The sequence below is a fragment of the Xiphias gladius genome, chromosome 6 (assembly GCF_016859285.1).
Source record: "Xiphias gladius isolate SHS-SW01 ecotype Sanya breed wild chromosome 6, ASM1685928v1, whole genome shotgun sequence".
NCBI classification, from domain to species: Eukaryota; Metazoa; Chordata; class Actinopteri; order Istiophoriformes; family Xiphiidae; genus Xiphias; species Xiphias gladius.
The window spans coordinates 26,766,916-26,782,790 of NC_053405.1; the positions used below are offsets into that span (position 1 = coordinate 26,766,916).

The 15,875-nt window shown below is 41.3% G+C and overlaps 1 protein-coding gene across 3 annotated transcripts; it reads left to right on the forward strand.

The window, feature by feature from the left end:
- The first annotated feature begins 497 nt into the window (after positions 1–497).
- sec16b (SEC16 homolog B, endoplasmic reticulum export factor) lies at positions 498–12,900 on the forward strand. Of its 3 annotated transcripts, XM_040129545.1 has the most exons (25): positions 498–848; positions 1,179–1,487; positions 1,975–2,072; positions 2,199–2,301; positions 3,655–3,869; positions 3,961–4,112; positions 4,236–4,297; positions 4,503–4,641; positions 4,731–4,961; positions 5,306–5,403; positions 7,474–7,555; positions 7,692–7,809; positions 7,902–8,013; positions 8,275–8,380; positions 8,551–8,688; positions 8,798–8,911; positions 9,776–9,860; positions 9,997–10,156; positions 10,261–10,418; positions 10,527–10,555; positions 10,805–10,912; positions 10,998–11,090; positions 11,184–11,298; positions 11,661–11,711; positions 11,806–12,900. In XM_040129545.1, exons 1-24 carry the CDS (start codon positions 817–819, stop codon positions 11,687–11,689), a joined length of 2,886 nt encoding a protein of 961 aa, XP_039985479.1. In that variant the 5' UTR covers positions 498–816; the 3' UTR covers positions 11,690–11,711; positions 11,806–12,900. The 3 variants fall into 3 exon arrangements, with proteins under 3 accessions (XP_039985479.1, XP_039985478.1, XP_039985480.1); XM_040129544.1 differs by lacking the exons at positions 11,661–11,711; positions 11,806–12,900 and having other exon boundaries at positions 11,184–11,608; XM_040129546.1 differs by lacking the exons at positions 1,975–2,072; positions 2,199–2,301; positions 11,661–11,711; positions 11,806–12,900 and having other exon boundaries at positions 11,184–11,608.
- The last annotated feature ends 2,975 nt before the right edge of the window (positions 12,901–15,875 follow it).

The following is a 15,875-nucleotide window of genomic DNA, read 5'->3' on the forward strand; positions in this document are numbered from 1 at the left end:
ATTTTTTTTTAAAAATAGCAATATAATAAAAAACTAATTTAGGCAAAATGAAATTTAAAAAAATAAGGAGCTAAAGTAAAGTATGATAAATGCAATGGGTAAGGAAAAAGTAAATAGTAGATGTGGAACAACGGATATGAAATATGTTGGTGGGACAAAATGAGGAAGTGGGACATTGAAAAGGATAAGAAATTCAGAGGTACAAATATAGTGTACTGTAATGTAAAGTAAGCAGAAAATGAAGAAACAAGCTGAAATGAATCCAAGTGTACAGGTCAGACTGTTGTGGACAGGGGGTGTTGCAGCTTGAGGGAGCCCGTATAAAGTGCGCTAGGGAGCCTCTGGTGGGGCTTCAGGGTGAACGTTTTTCACTGCAAGAAGCCTCCGAAGTTGTCCCCGCTGACTCGGGATCAGTTTCCCCTGCTTCCCTGCTCCCCTGCTCCCCTGTGGCATCGCTACGACGGACCGGAGACCAGTTGACTCGGGATGACCGCGGCCGTCCTCTACATCCTCCCTACCGGCAACGTGGCAAGACGCAACACCTCAAAGATGCGCTCCCCCCTCCTCGTGTAACCTACAGTCCGCGAACACGGATCGTCCTGTCGAAATGACACGGAGAGAGCCGCCAGCAGCCTGCTTGTTTCGTTTTTGGTTTTTACTTTTCGAAATCATAGCGGAGCCCGAAGATTGACGTGATTTCCTCTTTCCCTGCCCTGCGGGACTGCAGCTGTCAAACTCCTCAGGGCGTGCTCCACTGTTTACCTTCAGATCACCGAAAATACACGGGCTGGGATACACAGTGCAAACACAACGGGGATGAAGCAGTATACACGGACATACCCTGAATGGTATGATGTTGTTGTTGTTTTTAAAGTAACCTCTGTAAGGGTTTTTTTCCCCCTAATTTACCCTCTTTTTTTGTTACCGCTGGGAACCTGTGCAGTAACACAACGTAGTTATATGGGTCACAGTAGTTTGTGAACTTTATCCTCTTGTTATCATGCTGACTTGTTATCACCTCATGTTGGGACCTCCCAGTGAAATGATGTGGCAGTCATGAATGTACTTTGACTGCGTCCGGCACGTGTAAACTCGTAGCACCCAAACAAAAGATGTACAGATTTCTTGATTCTACTCTGAAACAGGATTTCCTACAGACAGATTTGCAAACTTCCCAGGTGTCAAGGCGGCGCGGGCTTGCGTGGAGGTGTCATTATGGATCACAGAGGTCACCCCAGGCCCGAGTCTGGCCGTCACTCCCACAGAACGAAAGACAGAGAGGACTACCACTGGTATTCTCAGCAGGACAGGGGCCAGAGCTATCCACCACCGGACCCCAGAGAATGGGACAGACACTGGGCTCATCCTGATCCCCGCTACAGGGCCAACTTCACCAATCCTCCAGCCAGACCAGAGCAGTATCCTTACAACTCCCACCAGTATCCCTACGGCCATGTTCGACCAGAACCCCAAAGACCCCAGTCCAGGTGTGTACGGTTACAGTTCTCCAAAGCCTATGGGAGAGAATTGTCTATGGATGATCTTACCAGGAATTATCTCACACTGATTTTCCTTATTATATGGATTGTGCCAAAGCGGCTACAACTCAATATTAGGAAGAAGGTAATAATAATTTTAGAGTGTGCAATCATGCAGTGCAAGACAAACACAAATGTTGTAACACTTTGTAGTCTGGTTTACTGATTTGGGAACAGCATGGTGGTGCAAAATGCCCAGGCTCAATTATGTAACCCATTGGGTTGACGGCATGTTTGCCCTCCTGCTGTTGGTAGTCACCAGACATCTGTCACCATGAAAAGGGAGAAAGGGAAAATTTGAACACTATACAATCTAGATAGATTAGAAATTCTATAGATCCGCATTTGAATGGATGGTGCCTTCTTCAGGATGGAAGGATTAACGTGAAGAAAGTGAATGAATGCATTGGTGTGACTAGTGGCCCTTTGTTTCCAGGCATGGGTATGACTATCCACCCCACAGCCACTGGGACTACAGAGACAGCTATGGTTATTACGACCATGACTATTATAGAGGACAGCGTGGGCGACAAGGTACGGTTACGCAAAACAACTCTGTGTGATAACTAAGCTTTCATTGCAAAATGCACTACACGCTTTGTCGTGGTAAAAAAAAACAAATAAAATAATAGTATACGGCATGTTAATCTTCTCTTTAAGATGCCAGCCAGTGGGGCCCGCAAGACTCATGGAGAACAGACCGTTTCCATGAAAGACAATACAAGCAGGACCACTCAGGGAGCGCCCACTCAGAGGAGTACAGGTGAAGAGCAATAAGCCACTTCCGTGAAAGTCGACCCCTTTTTATCTGGAACTGAGCGTAGAGTCGAAACAATTAGTTGATTAATCAGTTAGTCAGTCTACTGAAAATTGAGTCATTTATGAGGAAGAATGTTAAGGATTTACGGGTTTCAGCTTCTCTAATGCAAGTATCTGCTGGTTTTCTTAGTCTTCTATGATAGTAAACTGAATGTCTTTGAGTTTTGGGCTGTTGGTCGCGCATATTTTTTTGAAAAGTAAGTCAACTTGGGTTCTGAAACATTGTGACAGTTAAACCGATATATCAAGAAAACAATCGGCAGATTATCCAGTAATTTAATTTAATTTTTAACTTTTATTGTGGAAACATTCTCGGTCACGTTTGCAATTTCTGTGGTATTTGCGCACCACACTTCCCAGAGAAAAGTCCAGATGGAAATCAAATGGCGCCGTTCGCTGGTACTATAATTTGTTTCTTTGATAGTTTGTCAATAATATTAATAATAATACTGTAACAATATTAACTTTATTTTTATAGTACTCTTCGTAACAAAGTTCCAAATTCTTTACAGGGATTGAAATTAAGTCATAAAACAAAAGGAGGACACAAAAAAAAACTTAAAAAGAAGAAGAAAACATACAATGGCTGGGGTGCAATGGTAAAACCAGAAGAATATAATATATTCACAAAAGATTTCGTTTAAAAGAATGTTTTATGAAGAGATTTAAAAGATGTCAAAGATGTTCCAAAGTCTCGGGGCTTTAACTGCAGAGGCTGATCACCAGCCGAGACATAGGCATAACCTGCAGAGAGGGACACGTGCACGCAAAAAGTAAGTCAATCAATAGAATTTTACAGTCGATGCGAAACCCAACAGGAAGCCAGTGTGAGCCGGCTAGCGTGGAGGTAGTCTCTGTCTTGGTGCCACTTATTAGAGAGACACTGATCTGGACCAACTGGAGCTGGTGCAAGGAGCTCTGACAGATAGTCTCTGTGTCTCTCTGGGCTTGTTTTGCGTCTCTGTGGTCCTTTTCTTTCTCTGTAGACATCTTGTGTCTCTTTTTGTTTGTTTCACATCTCTTGGCGGTCGCCTGCATCTCCTTGTAGACATTTGCTGTCTCTGTAGTCATTTTGCGTCTCTTTGTGGTTATTTAGAGTCTCTTTATAGTTGTTTGATTGACTTCCCAACATGAAATGTGAACAGTCACCTCAAACAGAGGCCCTGGCCCAGTGCCCCATGACCCCTTTGGTCCCAGGGCCTTAGCGGAGAATAGGCTGAATCACTGTGCATTTTTGCAGTAGAAGAAAGTACCTGTATATGAAATATATAACACATTATTCCTTTATTTCTTTCAGGTATGACCAAGGGAGAGACAACTCCCAACATTACCTCAATGACTACGAGGAAAATCTTTCCAGAGAGAATGAAGAGGTTTCCTCTTATCACCTTGGGACATTAGAAGGCTCTAAAACCTCAGGGTTATCCTCCAGCAGCTATGAACTGAGTCAGTACATCAATGGAGCTGAACACAGTGACCCTGTTCTACAGCCTATTCACACGTCTCATGCAGGTGAGTGGGCAGTTAAAGCTGTTTTCTCTCAGGGTCACTTGGCTCAGCGTTCATCATGGCACATGTCCCTTTATGCATCACATCTCCTCAGAGCATGGACCCGTGCATCGGATGTCAGCTCCTCTGAAGTACTCAATCCCTCATGCGGTAGTCAGCTTCGGACCTGCGGGCCAGCTGATTCGGGTCACTCCAGGCCTATCCACACGGGAAAACGTCAGCCTGCTGGAAATCCACAGCCTGGAAGTATGTTCAACATTAGCCTGTAGTCATAACATTATAAGAATTTCGTTTTTTTTTTTTTAACCACATACACTGATTTCTTGAATAAGACTGTTAAAGACAATTTTTGTCTTTATTTCTGCACAGGTCATTCTGAGCGAGACAAAGGAACAGCAGGAGATGAGAATCTTCCCCGGTCCCCTAACTAGGTTTGGCTTTTTTATTTGTGGTTTAATTCTGAAAATGCTCACCACTAAATAATCTTAACAAAAGGACTGATCCCATTTTCACCAAGGTCAGAATTTATTCTGCCGAATGACGAGCCTGAAATCGTTGTTCGTCTTGTGAGACTTGTGAAGATTAGATTTCAGATTTAGTGTTGTATGAATCTGATAGTTTGTCATATTTCTGAAGGGAAGATCTGCACAAAGTGGACGCTATAGAGTTTGCCCACCAGGAGGCAGGCGCCTGCATGAGAGACGACGAGCTGCATGATAAGAGCTCCGCTGCCCTCTTGTGGAATCTACTGATACTGCTCTGCAGACAGAATGGAGTAAGAGCCTCGTGATTCTTCATCAAGTAACACCAGAGTAACTTTGACGTTTCTCTGAAATAATTCTCACTACATTTCCATTGTTTCAGCAATTAGTTGGATCAGATATTGCAGAACTGCTGATGCAGGTCTCACATTCCAGTGGAAGCTGGGAGTCGGATGCTCCCACGCTCATTGACTTCAGTGAGAGCGCGACCGCTGAGGCGCCACCTCAAAAAGGAGATGACCTGCTCACAGGACACTGGAGCAGCTTCAGCTCTGAGACCTCTGAGAAGGCCCTGCAGAACTACACCCGACTGCTGCTGGCTGGAAGAAAGAAGGTCTCTACCTTTCTATCTTACCAATCATCTGATGTTCTCTTTAGGTTCTTCTGGTTATCTCAGTGTTGCTCCAAATGGCAGATTATAAATTATTTCATCTCTGGCATAGGATATAAACATGAGTTTCGGATTGTTATCACCATATGATAAAACTGTTCTATCAGGCTGTGATTGACTGTATTCCGATCAAGGTAACTCAGACTAGGGCTATAAAAATAAAGGAGGAATGAGTGGTGTCAGCTACTATAACAGAGTTACTCTTGTGTTACACTAGTTGCCATGGATGTCATACTGTGCTGAGATCTAAGTGTTTGTCCCCTCACTCTTTCCAATGTGGTTTCCAGGAGGCCTTGGAGTCAGCTATGAGCAGTGGCCTGTGGGGGCATGCACTTTTTTTGGCCAGCAAAATGGACAACAGGTCCTATACCACTGTGCTGAACAGGTGAGAAAAGAATAAAAGATCTTGACAAGATTTGGAGAAGAAAATACTTACATTTTAGATACTGTTGCTCTAAATGTATATATATATATATTATATATATATATATATATATATATATATATATATATATATATATATATATATATATATATATATATATATATATATATATATATATATATATATATATATATATATATATATATAGATATATATATATATATATATATATATATATTTAAATATATATATATATATATATATATATATATGTGTATATATATATATATATATATGTATATAAATATATATATATAGATATATGTATATATATCTATATATATATCTATATATATATATAGATATATATAGATATCTATATATATAAATTTAAAGCAGAGCAAAAGTATCTAAGTTGTTTCGTCAGAGGGAGCATTTGCCTTTCTTCACAAATTACCACTCATCTGTAGAATTAGAACATTAAAACCGATACCTGGTTTACCTGGTTGGCACTTGTTTTTGGAGTATTTCCTCAGCTTCCTGTGTGTAAGTTTTAGCCATGCAAGCAGCATGGCTCTGCGGCTGGCAAGCAATGTCGATCTGTACAGACTTTTGGTCAAGAGTGAAATAAACAATTGGATTTCCATTATCCAATTGTCATTCAATCCTGTGCTGGTATTCATGGTCCCCAGAGGATGAATTGTACTGACTCTGGTGACCTCTTGAATTTCCCTCTAGCTCCACCAGCAGGTGAAAGTGTTCACTTATCCTGTGAAATATCCTTATGTCTACTAGATGGATTGGCACAAAATTCTGTACAGACATGGACTGTTCCCAAAGGATAAATTCTCCTGACCTGGTGATCCTCTGATGTTTCCTCTAGTGCCACCGTTTGATTAATATCTGTGGTTTGGGGTAAAAAACATCTCAACAGCTATCGGATGGATTACCACGAAATTTGCGTTACAAAGTTTCAATCACTTTACAATACTTTGGATTATTATCAAATATCTGCAAAAATAGTGATCATGACATTTTTTTACAAAACTGTATTTGACATTTTTATGGGAATAATTGCACATACAGTCAGTATTTCCATGGACTGAACAGATGTTAAGACAATTTAGTAATGAAGAATGGTCAGCCGATTGCACACCTGTAGTATCTGGCTGCAGTCAGAACTAAGGGACCAACTTGAAGACTCACATATTCTTATACTTGTGACTTGTGTAGCGAATTGCAATGACAGGACATCTCTTCCATCCAACAAGTGCTGTGGCTTTCCCACAGCCCTGTGTCCAAAAATAATCACAGTAATGCAAACGAAGAGATTAGACTTCTGGAACACTTGGCTTCATATTTGTAAACATTTTCAAAGAAAAAAACAAGGTAATTGTTCTGATGTTTCTTGATAAGTGTTTAGGAACTTATTTGTAATTTTGAAATGTGTGTACTTAAAGATGAAATTTATTATTGATTTATCAGTGATAATCCATTTTTCCTCTGAGCCCACTTCCATCTTGTTTTTCAGAGTTTGTCTTGGCTTCTGAGTTATTTATAATTTGCAGTACATAACAGAGACCATTAACACTTCCTTTGAGAGTGTAAGTCATCTGACTTGACATTTAATAGGTTCAATTAAAGCCTTTTAGTCCCTGTGCACCAGTCTCAGAGAAATCATCCATTTTCAAAGTGAGGTTTGTGCTGATTGACAGCTGCCTTTAATTAGGAGAAATCACTAAACTGCAGTTTATGTGAACTATTTATCATGTAACCCAATCCATTTTTACGGACTATTTTGGTATCAGCAATATGTCCTACAGCAGCATTTGTCAGGGTGTCAGTAGAGGAATGTTTGGGGGAGGGCTTACAGATAGCCTGGCTGATTTTGACTTGTGATTGACAAGAGGGGCAGAATTTGAGCTGTAGGCATAGTGTGTCACTTCTGTACAGTGTAGCAGTAAGGATACTCTTTAAATGGGATAGGTCCTGGTTTAGTACAGTGTAGCAGCACATTTTAAACAAAGCCTTGGTTAAGATGTGCAATGATGGAAACTGTTTTGTTGGCAGGTTTACAGGCCAGCTAACGGCCAGTGATCCCCTCCAGACTCTCTTCCAACTGCTGTCTGGGAGAATCCCCGCTGTAGCCACGGTAAAACATGCTAAACATAATTTAAACCCTCAAAAAACCCAATCATCACAGTTTCATTTATTGTATTCTAAATCTTATGTCAGCGTGTACCTTGTTAGCAAATAAGGGTATTGATCGTGATGTTTTCTGTGCCCAGTGCTGTGGAAATGAAAAAGTGGTAGACTGGAGGCCCCATCTGGCCGTCATGCTCTCCAATGAGACGGGAGATCCTGCTATCCATCAGAAGGCCATCATCACCATGGGAGACACACTCGGTACAGACAACACGGTGTGTCTGACAGCTTGTAATGCTGTTTCTGCCCAGACATAATAGCTGATTGTTTTTGTGCTCCTCTTCCCCATGCAGCCTCCAGAGGCCTCATACATGCCGCCCATGTGTGCTACCTGACAGCCAGCGCTCCCTTTGGGGCGTTCACACAGAAGGCAGAGAGGCTGGTGCTTCTAGGCAGCAGCCACAGGTGATTATCGGTCTAATTGGTGTCTATCTAATCATAATTTTGACCTAGGATTGAGAGCAGCAACATAATGTTCAGCCATTTTTATAAAAGAATTAGAATTACAATAAATCACCCATAGAAAGTCAAGGGCTGAATGCCTTTTAATGCCCCTTGTTTTAACCTCTAATCTTATGTTTGTTTTACCTACTGTGTAGTGTCTGCTGAGATTATCTTCCCATGTTTGAATTAGTGTCTCCTCTCCTCTCCTCTCCTTTACTTTAGGCAATCTTTTAAATATTTTGCCAAAAACTCTGCCATCCAGTGCACTGAGTTGTATGAGTACTGCCAGACACTTGGGGACAAATGCTTTTCAATACCGTCCTTTCAGGTAGTCCCCCACTTACCGCAGATCTTACTACCTTCTACATGCAGTTTACTAGTCTATGTATTTCTCATTTGCAGTCATCTTTAAATGAGTCTAAGATATTTGCCTCTTCTAGATAAAGAAATATCATTTTAAAATGTATGTGATGCTGAATATTACTGTGTTGTGGTCAGGTGTATAAGCTTCTATATGCATGTCGACTGTTGGATTGTGGGCTCGCAGCTCAGGCCTTCCATTATTGTGAGGTGGTAGGACAGGCAACCCTCAGACAGAGGGAGCCTTTCTTTGTGCTGACTGGAGAGGTCATTAAGGTATAAATACTTATTATGTCTTACACATTTGAGTGCTCAAACCAAAGTCATTCAGTGCCTATCCTTTAAGGTCTACATGGATATACTGTATGCATCTTCTCTCCTTCAGCTGGCGGACAGACTGAGACACTCTGAGGGTCAGTTCAGTGAAGCAGGTGTTAGTGGAGCCGGGCAGGAACCTGACTGGCTGAGACAGCTGCGTGCTAGGCACCACAGTTTCCAGGTGATCGGTTTCTCTATTCCTTTCATTTCATGCCTTCAAAATGCTCTGTACATAGATGGTCTGTACAGAGCACAGTCTGTACAGATGTACAGCATTTACTATTAGTGTTTCATATCATTATATTAGTCATTTGTACCCTTCGACTAATAATTGTTGCCCTTGATTCTTGTCCCTAAATGCTGGATGAGCATGGTTATTCCTGGAACCTTTTTATTCCAATTACAGGTTACATTATTGTTCATTTTCTGTTAAAAAAAAAAAAAAAAAATTCTTCCAAATGGCTTCTTCTATGCAGCAAAACTTTTAGCCATGCTAGCACTGTGGCTCTAGGGATGGGAGTGACAGTCTGTCAGTCCAATACTTTGGTCAAGACTGAAATATCTCAACAACTATTGGATGGATTGCCACGAAATATCGTACAGACATTCATGGCTTCACCGAACATCAATCCTTGTGACTTTAGTGTGTGCCATTAAATTGGAATAGGCATTCATGTCTCCTACAGGATGAACTGTAACTCGTTTTTGTGATCTCTTTACTTTTCATCTAGTGCCATCATCAGGTCAATTTTTCATTTGTCCATTGGTTTGGTTTATGATCAAATACATTTAAATCAAATGACATGCCCATCAACCTCAGCTGACTTTGGTCTTTATTGCTAATAACAATGTGTTTACATGCTAACATAGTTAAGCTAATATGGTTAACATGGGAATTACACCTGCTAAACATCATTATTGTTAGTGTGTTAGCATGCTGACATATCTATGTAGCTCAAAGCACTGCTGTCACTAAGCGTGGCTATAGATTCTTAGTTCAGACGCTAAAACTGCTGTATATGTCTAAACTTGTTATTTTGCTCAGACGGGGAGTTACGACTGTACTGAAACATACCAGCCAGCACCTGAGGGATGTGCTTTGGCCCATGATGATAGCAAAGCGTACTCAGGTAATTTTTAGTCCCCTCTTTACTTCGAATGATCTACTATGTGATCTGTTTCCCACTAGAGAGCAGTGTCTTGAGTGAAGGATACCTAAGTAAAATACTTAATTCTTATGTTTCTTTCTCTTTTTTCCCCCCACAGAATCTGGCTTGGAGGACCTAAGCTATGACACCCAGAGTCCTGAGCCTGAACTCCTTTATTACAGAGGCAGTGAGGATCAAGAAAGCCTTGTGCATCAAATTGAAGGAAACACTGAGGAAATGACAGCATTATCATGGGACTCCAGAGAAGCTCAGGACTGGTACAGAATGTGCAGTAGCACGCCTTTATCCACCAATGGCGACCTCATAATTTAAAACTCTTACTACACATGTGATATCCTGTCCTATATCCTATCCTGTCCAGGCCATGCGCCAAACCTCCAGTTCCAGTAACCGCTTATGCTCCCCAAATGCCCACAGTGGCCGTGAGCCAAGACTTCAGTTACTATAACACAGATAATGCTGAAGTCAGAACTGTCCCACTACATTGTCCTCTGAGTAATCTGCCATCAGCAGCAGAGGGTGAGAATTCAATTTTAGAGAGCATTCATTCCTTTCTCTATTCTGATATTTACTATGGGCTCTGGGGAGTCAGCTTGTGTGTGAATTTTCATTTCACTGCTCCAACAGGGGCTGGGTCGTCACCTGGAACAGGCATGGTGAGTAGTGTTCGTATTCTTTTGCACTGATAAAAAACACAAGAAACAGAAAGATGACAACCTCTTGGTTTGATGTAATCACATTTGTCTTGATTTATTTATATTGCTCAAATTGAAACCTTCGCAAAGACTTTCAATGTTCTACCACTGTAAATAGTGTGTTCCGAGATTCCAACCATTTTAAGTGAGCATTGGGAAGTGTTTCCAAAAAGTTACCTGGATGTCTGTTGTCCGTATTTGCCTTTGAAGATGGGGGGTCAGATGCCGGAGGTTGACATCAATCACCATGGACAAAACCAACAGAGCATCCCACAAGGTTTAGAGTCCTCTGAGCAGACGAACGTGCCCCCTAAACAGGTGGGTGGATCCCCTGTTATACTGACACCTGTTAAACCACGTAAAAGTCATTTGACATGAGTCATTTCTTCTGTGTTATATTCAGAGCACCAAGATCGGGTGGTTCAGTAGTTGGTTCAAACCAAAACCCAATGACGTCCAAAAGGAGAGTTCAGAGCAGGGAGGCCCAGCTCAGACAGTAAGATTCAAGTAGACATACATTATATTTTTCAGTCATAATCAAGTTTTCAATTCTGCGATGTAAGATATATATTTTTGCACATTATCTTAGGAGCTGCCACCCACAATTGGCTTCTGTCCTCCTCCCCCACCTGCCATGGTCTCTCGTGACATGTTTCCATCCCAGGCCTCCTCTGCTGGGATCAATCCCTTTTCAAGGAAAGCAGGTGAGTTATGTAATAATTTACAGAATATTTGGACTATATGTCAGTTATCACTGTATTTTTTGATACATTTCAACTACGCATGCCATAAATATATTGCCAAGCTGCACATTCTCCTTATGTGGGATTTCTGAGGTCACAGACCCTTCTGGAGTAGCTGTGTGCCTTCTGTGTCACTGCCATTAAAACATTTGCTGATCAACATGTCCAATTTCATATTTTGGCTGAAGTAGAGTTATGATATCCGGCTTGCATTTTTTTAGTACTGAAATTAAAAACATTGCAGTGGTTTGTGATATTTTACTTACATAAAACCATGCAAATATGATCATTTTCTATAAATACCCCCCCACCCCCCCACATAGGCCAGCAGGTGGGGTCAGGAACCTTTTGAAGACCACTAGCCCGCACCACAGGTAAATTTTCATTACGATAAAAAAGTATGTACCACATTACATTTTTTTTTAAGGATATACATTACATACCTTTCAATTTCTTATGTGTATGCAGGATCACTGACACCACTAAAACCAAAGTCAGGATCTCACACCTTAACAGTGCCTGTACTGTATGTCTAATGAGAGCTTTACCTGAGCTTGGAGGAACTCCAATAAGATCACTACCACTCGCATGGGCCCACATTTCTTTTTTAAGGATGCCCTTTCAAACCCCCACAGCTTGCCCACCATCATGTTGCGTGTTAGATACAGAAATACTCTGGATGGACTGTCACAGTGATTCCTATTGCAGCGACCGAAACAGCTGAGGTGGGCTGACTGCAGGGAAATTACCAGTGGATGCAGGACATATCTGGGGAAAGGGTTAACTTAATTAGCCCCAGTAACCATGTCTGTATGAGGGATTTGACCGGGACCATCAGTGCCAGCAACACTAAGTGAAGCTTCAGTGTGACAGAAAACGTTTAGGACAGTTGGTACAACTGTGACCACCTGTGTAACTGCCCACTTAGGATCAGTGTCATCAGACTCTCACAGCTCAGATCATTATGTGAGCAATATTTGATTATTTTTACCATCTGTAAAATTGTAGTTTTAGTTTTAATAATATATAAGACTTCTACAGAAAAAATGTAAGAGTGTGTAAGAGTCTCATGTTGTCATGCCGCCAAGATGGATGATACCACATGGTTGAGGCGGAGGGGGAATTGGGAGAGACCTCAGGCAAACAGCCAACATGTCCTATACCCCCTACAGTACACCCTCAGCTAGCAGACATGTTTCGGATCAAACTGTTTATGTGCTGTTGATATTTGCAATGCCGTCATCTGAGACAGTGCCTTATTATAGCCATGATATATAAATGATTGCGCGATGACGAAGCTAGTCGAGGCTCTTTAAAATGTATGTAAAACACATAGTAATATATAGTCTTGGAATAAATTTTAGAAAAATCTGTTTTATAACCATCACTTTGTAAACATGTTTTGATGTGATTGAGATTTTTTTACTCCTGTCATATGGCTTTGTGATTTACGTATTGCAGTGAATGTGAATGCTTTTTTGTACAACTGTACCAGCACATGAACTGTATCAATTACCAGTATATCTGTGCAATTCTGCCTCAGAGTAATTTTTCAGTATTATAAAATATTAAAAGCTGTATTCGTTTATATGGTTGTTTTATTTTTGCTTTCAAAAAAAAACAGTGAAGTAAGAGTTACATACTGAATAAATACATCCTCGCTAAGAAATATCTGGCACTTTAAACAGGGCCCCACTCACTTAATGCAGAGCAAGTGACAACATGGCAGGTGCTGTCTCCTTTTACCATTAGTCTGCAGTAGCCAAGTGTGAGTGTGACACACTGGCTAAGTCCAGCACACACAGACCAACACGATGTAAGCCACCACTTACTGCCTGCCAGTAACACATCAGAGAATAAACACATTCAGAACTGATGGCTCTATGAAAGACTTTTTCAAGCTGCATCCAAAAAAATCTCCCTAAAGAGTCAAATCTGACCAGAGATATGGACCTTCTCTTCAATTTGGAAATAACTGCTTGTCAAGACAATTTCCTACATTTTGAAAAATTTGTAGTGTGATGAATTTGTGGTGGCCTGGTTTTAAATGATTCTTCAGTAAGAAAGAAATTGGCCTGATGAAGTTCTGATTACCATTTGGTAGAAAACCTTTATTGAGATTCACCTTCACAGTAAAACTTTAACACTACCGGTTTACAATGTTGGTTCGCTTTCATCAACTACAGCTTCAGCTTCTGCTTAAACCAAATGCTCATACAAATCACACATTCTTCTTGTGTGTGTAGAAAAATGATTAAAAGGAACCACAGTTTTACAGCTGACATAACAATCGTAGTACATTTTAGAATAAGTTTGGACATAACACATATAGAGATTTGAGCTTACATACGTCGTTATTGCTTTTAGTGTACTAGGAAAATAAAAACACAATCCCTGCATTTTAACATTTAGATACAAAGAGTTTGGAGTAATTTCTCATTTTATATCAGGGTACATTGTGAATTATTATACATGGGAGCCCAGGAAAAAGGGGTTGTTAGTAATAAGTTTTAAAACTCATTAGGCACAATTATCATAAATACTTACCTTAACATAAATAAACTGGTGCCCTACACTACTAGTCTTTAAACAGACACATTCTTGTCCCTGTGGTTTAGCATGTGCTGAGCAAGTTTTGCAGCACACTGGAAAGATTTGTCACACTCCACACAGACAAAGATCCTCCCAGCACATGTTTGCTCCTGGTGAAGCTTCAGTGTTGCTAGATGGCTAAAGTTCCTGCTGCAGACTGTGCAGTTGTGTGGTTTCTCTTTATTGTGGACATACTGGTGGCGAATGAGACGGGAAGCCATGGCAAACGCCACGCCGCACTCTGTACACTTATAGGGCCGTGCTCCGCTGTGAATGGCCTCGTGCTCGGTCAGATTGGAGGACTTTGTGAAACACTTGGAGCACACTGAGCAGACATACGGACGCACTCCTGTGTGGATCTTCTGGTGCTCTGCCATACGACTGGCACGAGCAAATGCCTTCCCGCAGTCAGGGCAGGAGAAAGGCCTTTCTCCCAGGTGCTTACGCTCATGACGCTTCAGGGAGAGGGGTTTGTTGAAGGTCTTGCCACAGTGCGCGCATGGGAAGGGCTTGTCATTGGTGTGCATGTTTCGTTCATGCTTCCGCAGGTCAGAGGAGCGAATGAAATCCTTGCCACAAGTGTCACAGACATAGGGCTTTTCACCAGTGTGTGTGCGGATATGCTTGCGGTAATCTGAGGACCAAATATAGGTCTTGACACAGAAGGGGCAGTGATATGGTCTTTCACCTGTGTGTAGACGCTTATGCTGCTGGAGTGTGCCCTGGTGGGAGTAAGCCTTCCCACATATATCACACACATGTGGCTTGAGGCCAGTGTGTGTTTGTAAGTGACTCTGCAGGTAGCCCAGCTTTTTAAAAGCCCAGTTGCAGTGTGGACACTTGAAGGGACGATGCTCTGTGTCAACTCCACTACGTTTTTTCATTGCTATCAAAAGTCGGGGGATCTGGTCGTCTTTACGCTTTTTAAGTAATTTCTTAACAGAAACATTCTTCTTTTCAGTATTTTTCCCACTTCCAACCGATGAATATTCCTCAACATTTAGCTCTTTGAGCTTAGATGCCCTCTGTTTGGCTGAGGCATCCCTTTGCACTTGGTGGCTCTTGAGGTATTTAGAGCAATTCTTTTGCACAGCATCCAAGAGCACTTCATTACATTCATACATTTGATCCTTCTCAAGATAAGTAGTGCATTGTGACAATGCTCGACTGCTGTGGTCTCGGTCATCAGAGTCTCTCGTTTCTTCTCCTGCAGAAAGGTCAGCAAACTTCTCCACGAGAGACCAATTTGGTGTTTGAGGGTTCAGATAAAGGATTCCAGTGTCACTGCTCTCTGAAAGTGAGTTCACACCCACACAAATACTGTCAAAGGAAGGGTCAGTCATCACATTATGAGTGTTACTTACAATCTGTCCATCTGGGAGAGAATGAGTGCCACAATGTCTTTCTTGACGTTTCCTTTTATTTCCTTTTTCAACAACCATCCCGGTAGACATCTGCAGGCACATTTCTTCAGCCATGGTCACTTTCTATAGTGGGGAACGAAATCATCCGCGTGTGTTTCAAGCTGCTCAGTGATTTCCTGACACAGTTCTTCCTAAAAATGACCTGAACAATAAAATGCACAAAACATATTAACAGCATCCTCTTGAATGCCTCATAGGTTCCATTTTAAGTTCAATTTCCTTCTTAATATATATTAATATATATTATCCGGAGTTGTTCACGTAAAATAATTTGAATTTATACATAACTGACACCATACAGACCTTGTAACTACTATATCCTATACGTAACATGCCATTTGTCATTTGACACCTGAATTCTCCAAAGTTCTTGCTTATCCTTTCCATAAAGATATGGAAACCTCAATCTTCCTTTCTTTTTTTCACTTTAAGAACTGGATATATTTTTGAAGAGCTACTTACCTCGGGGTCTCTTTCCCGAGCAGGTCGAATCCAGGGGATGCCGCAGAGATATACTAGCCC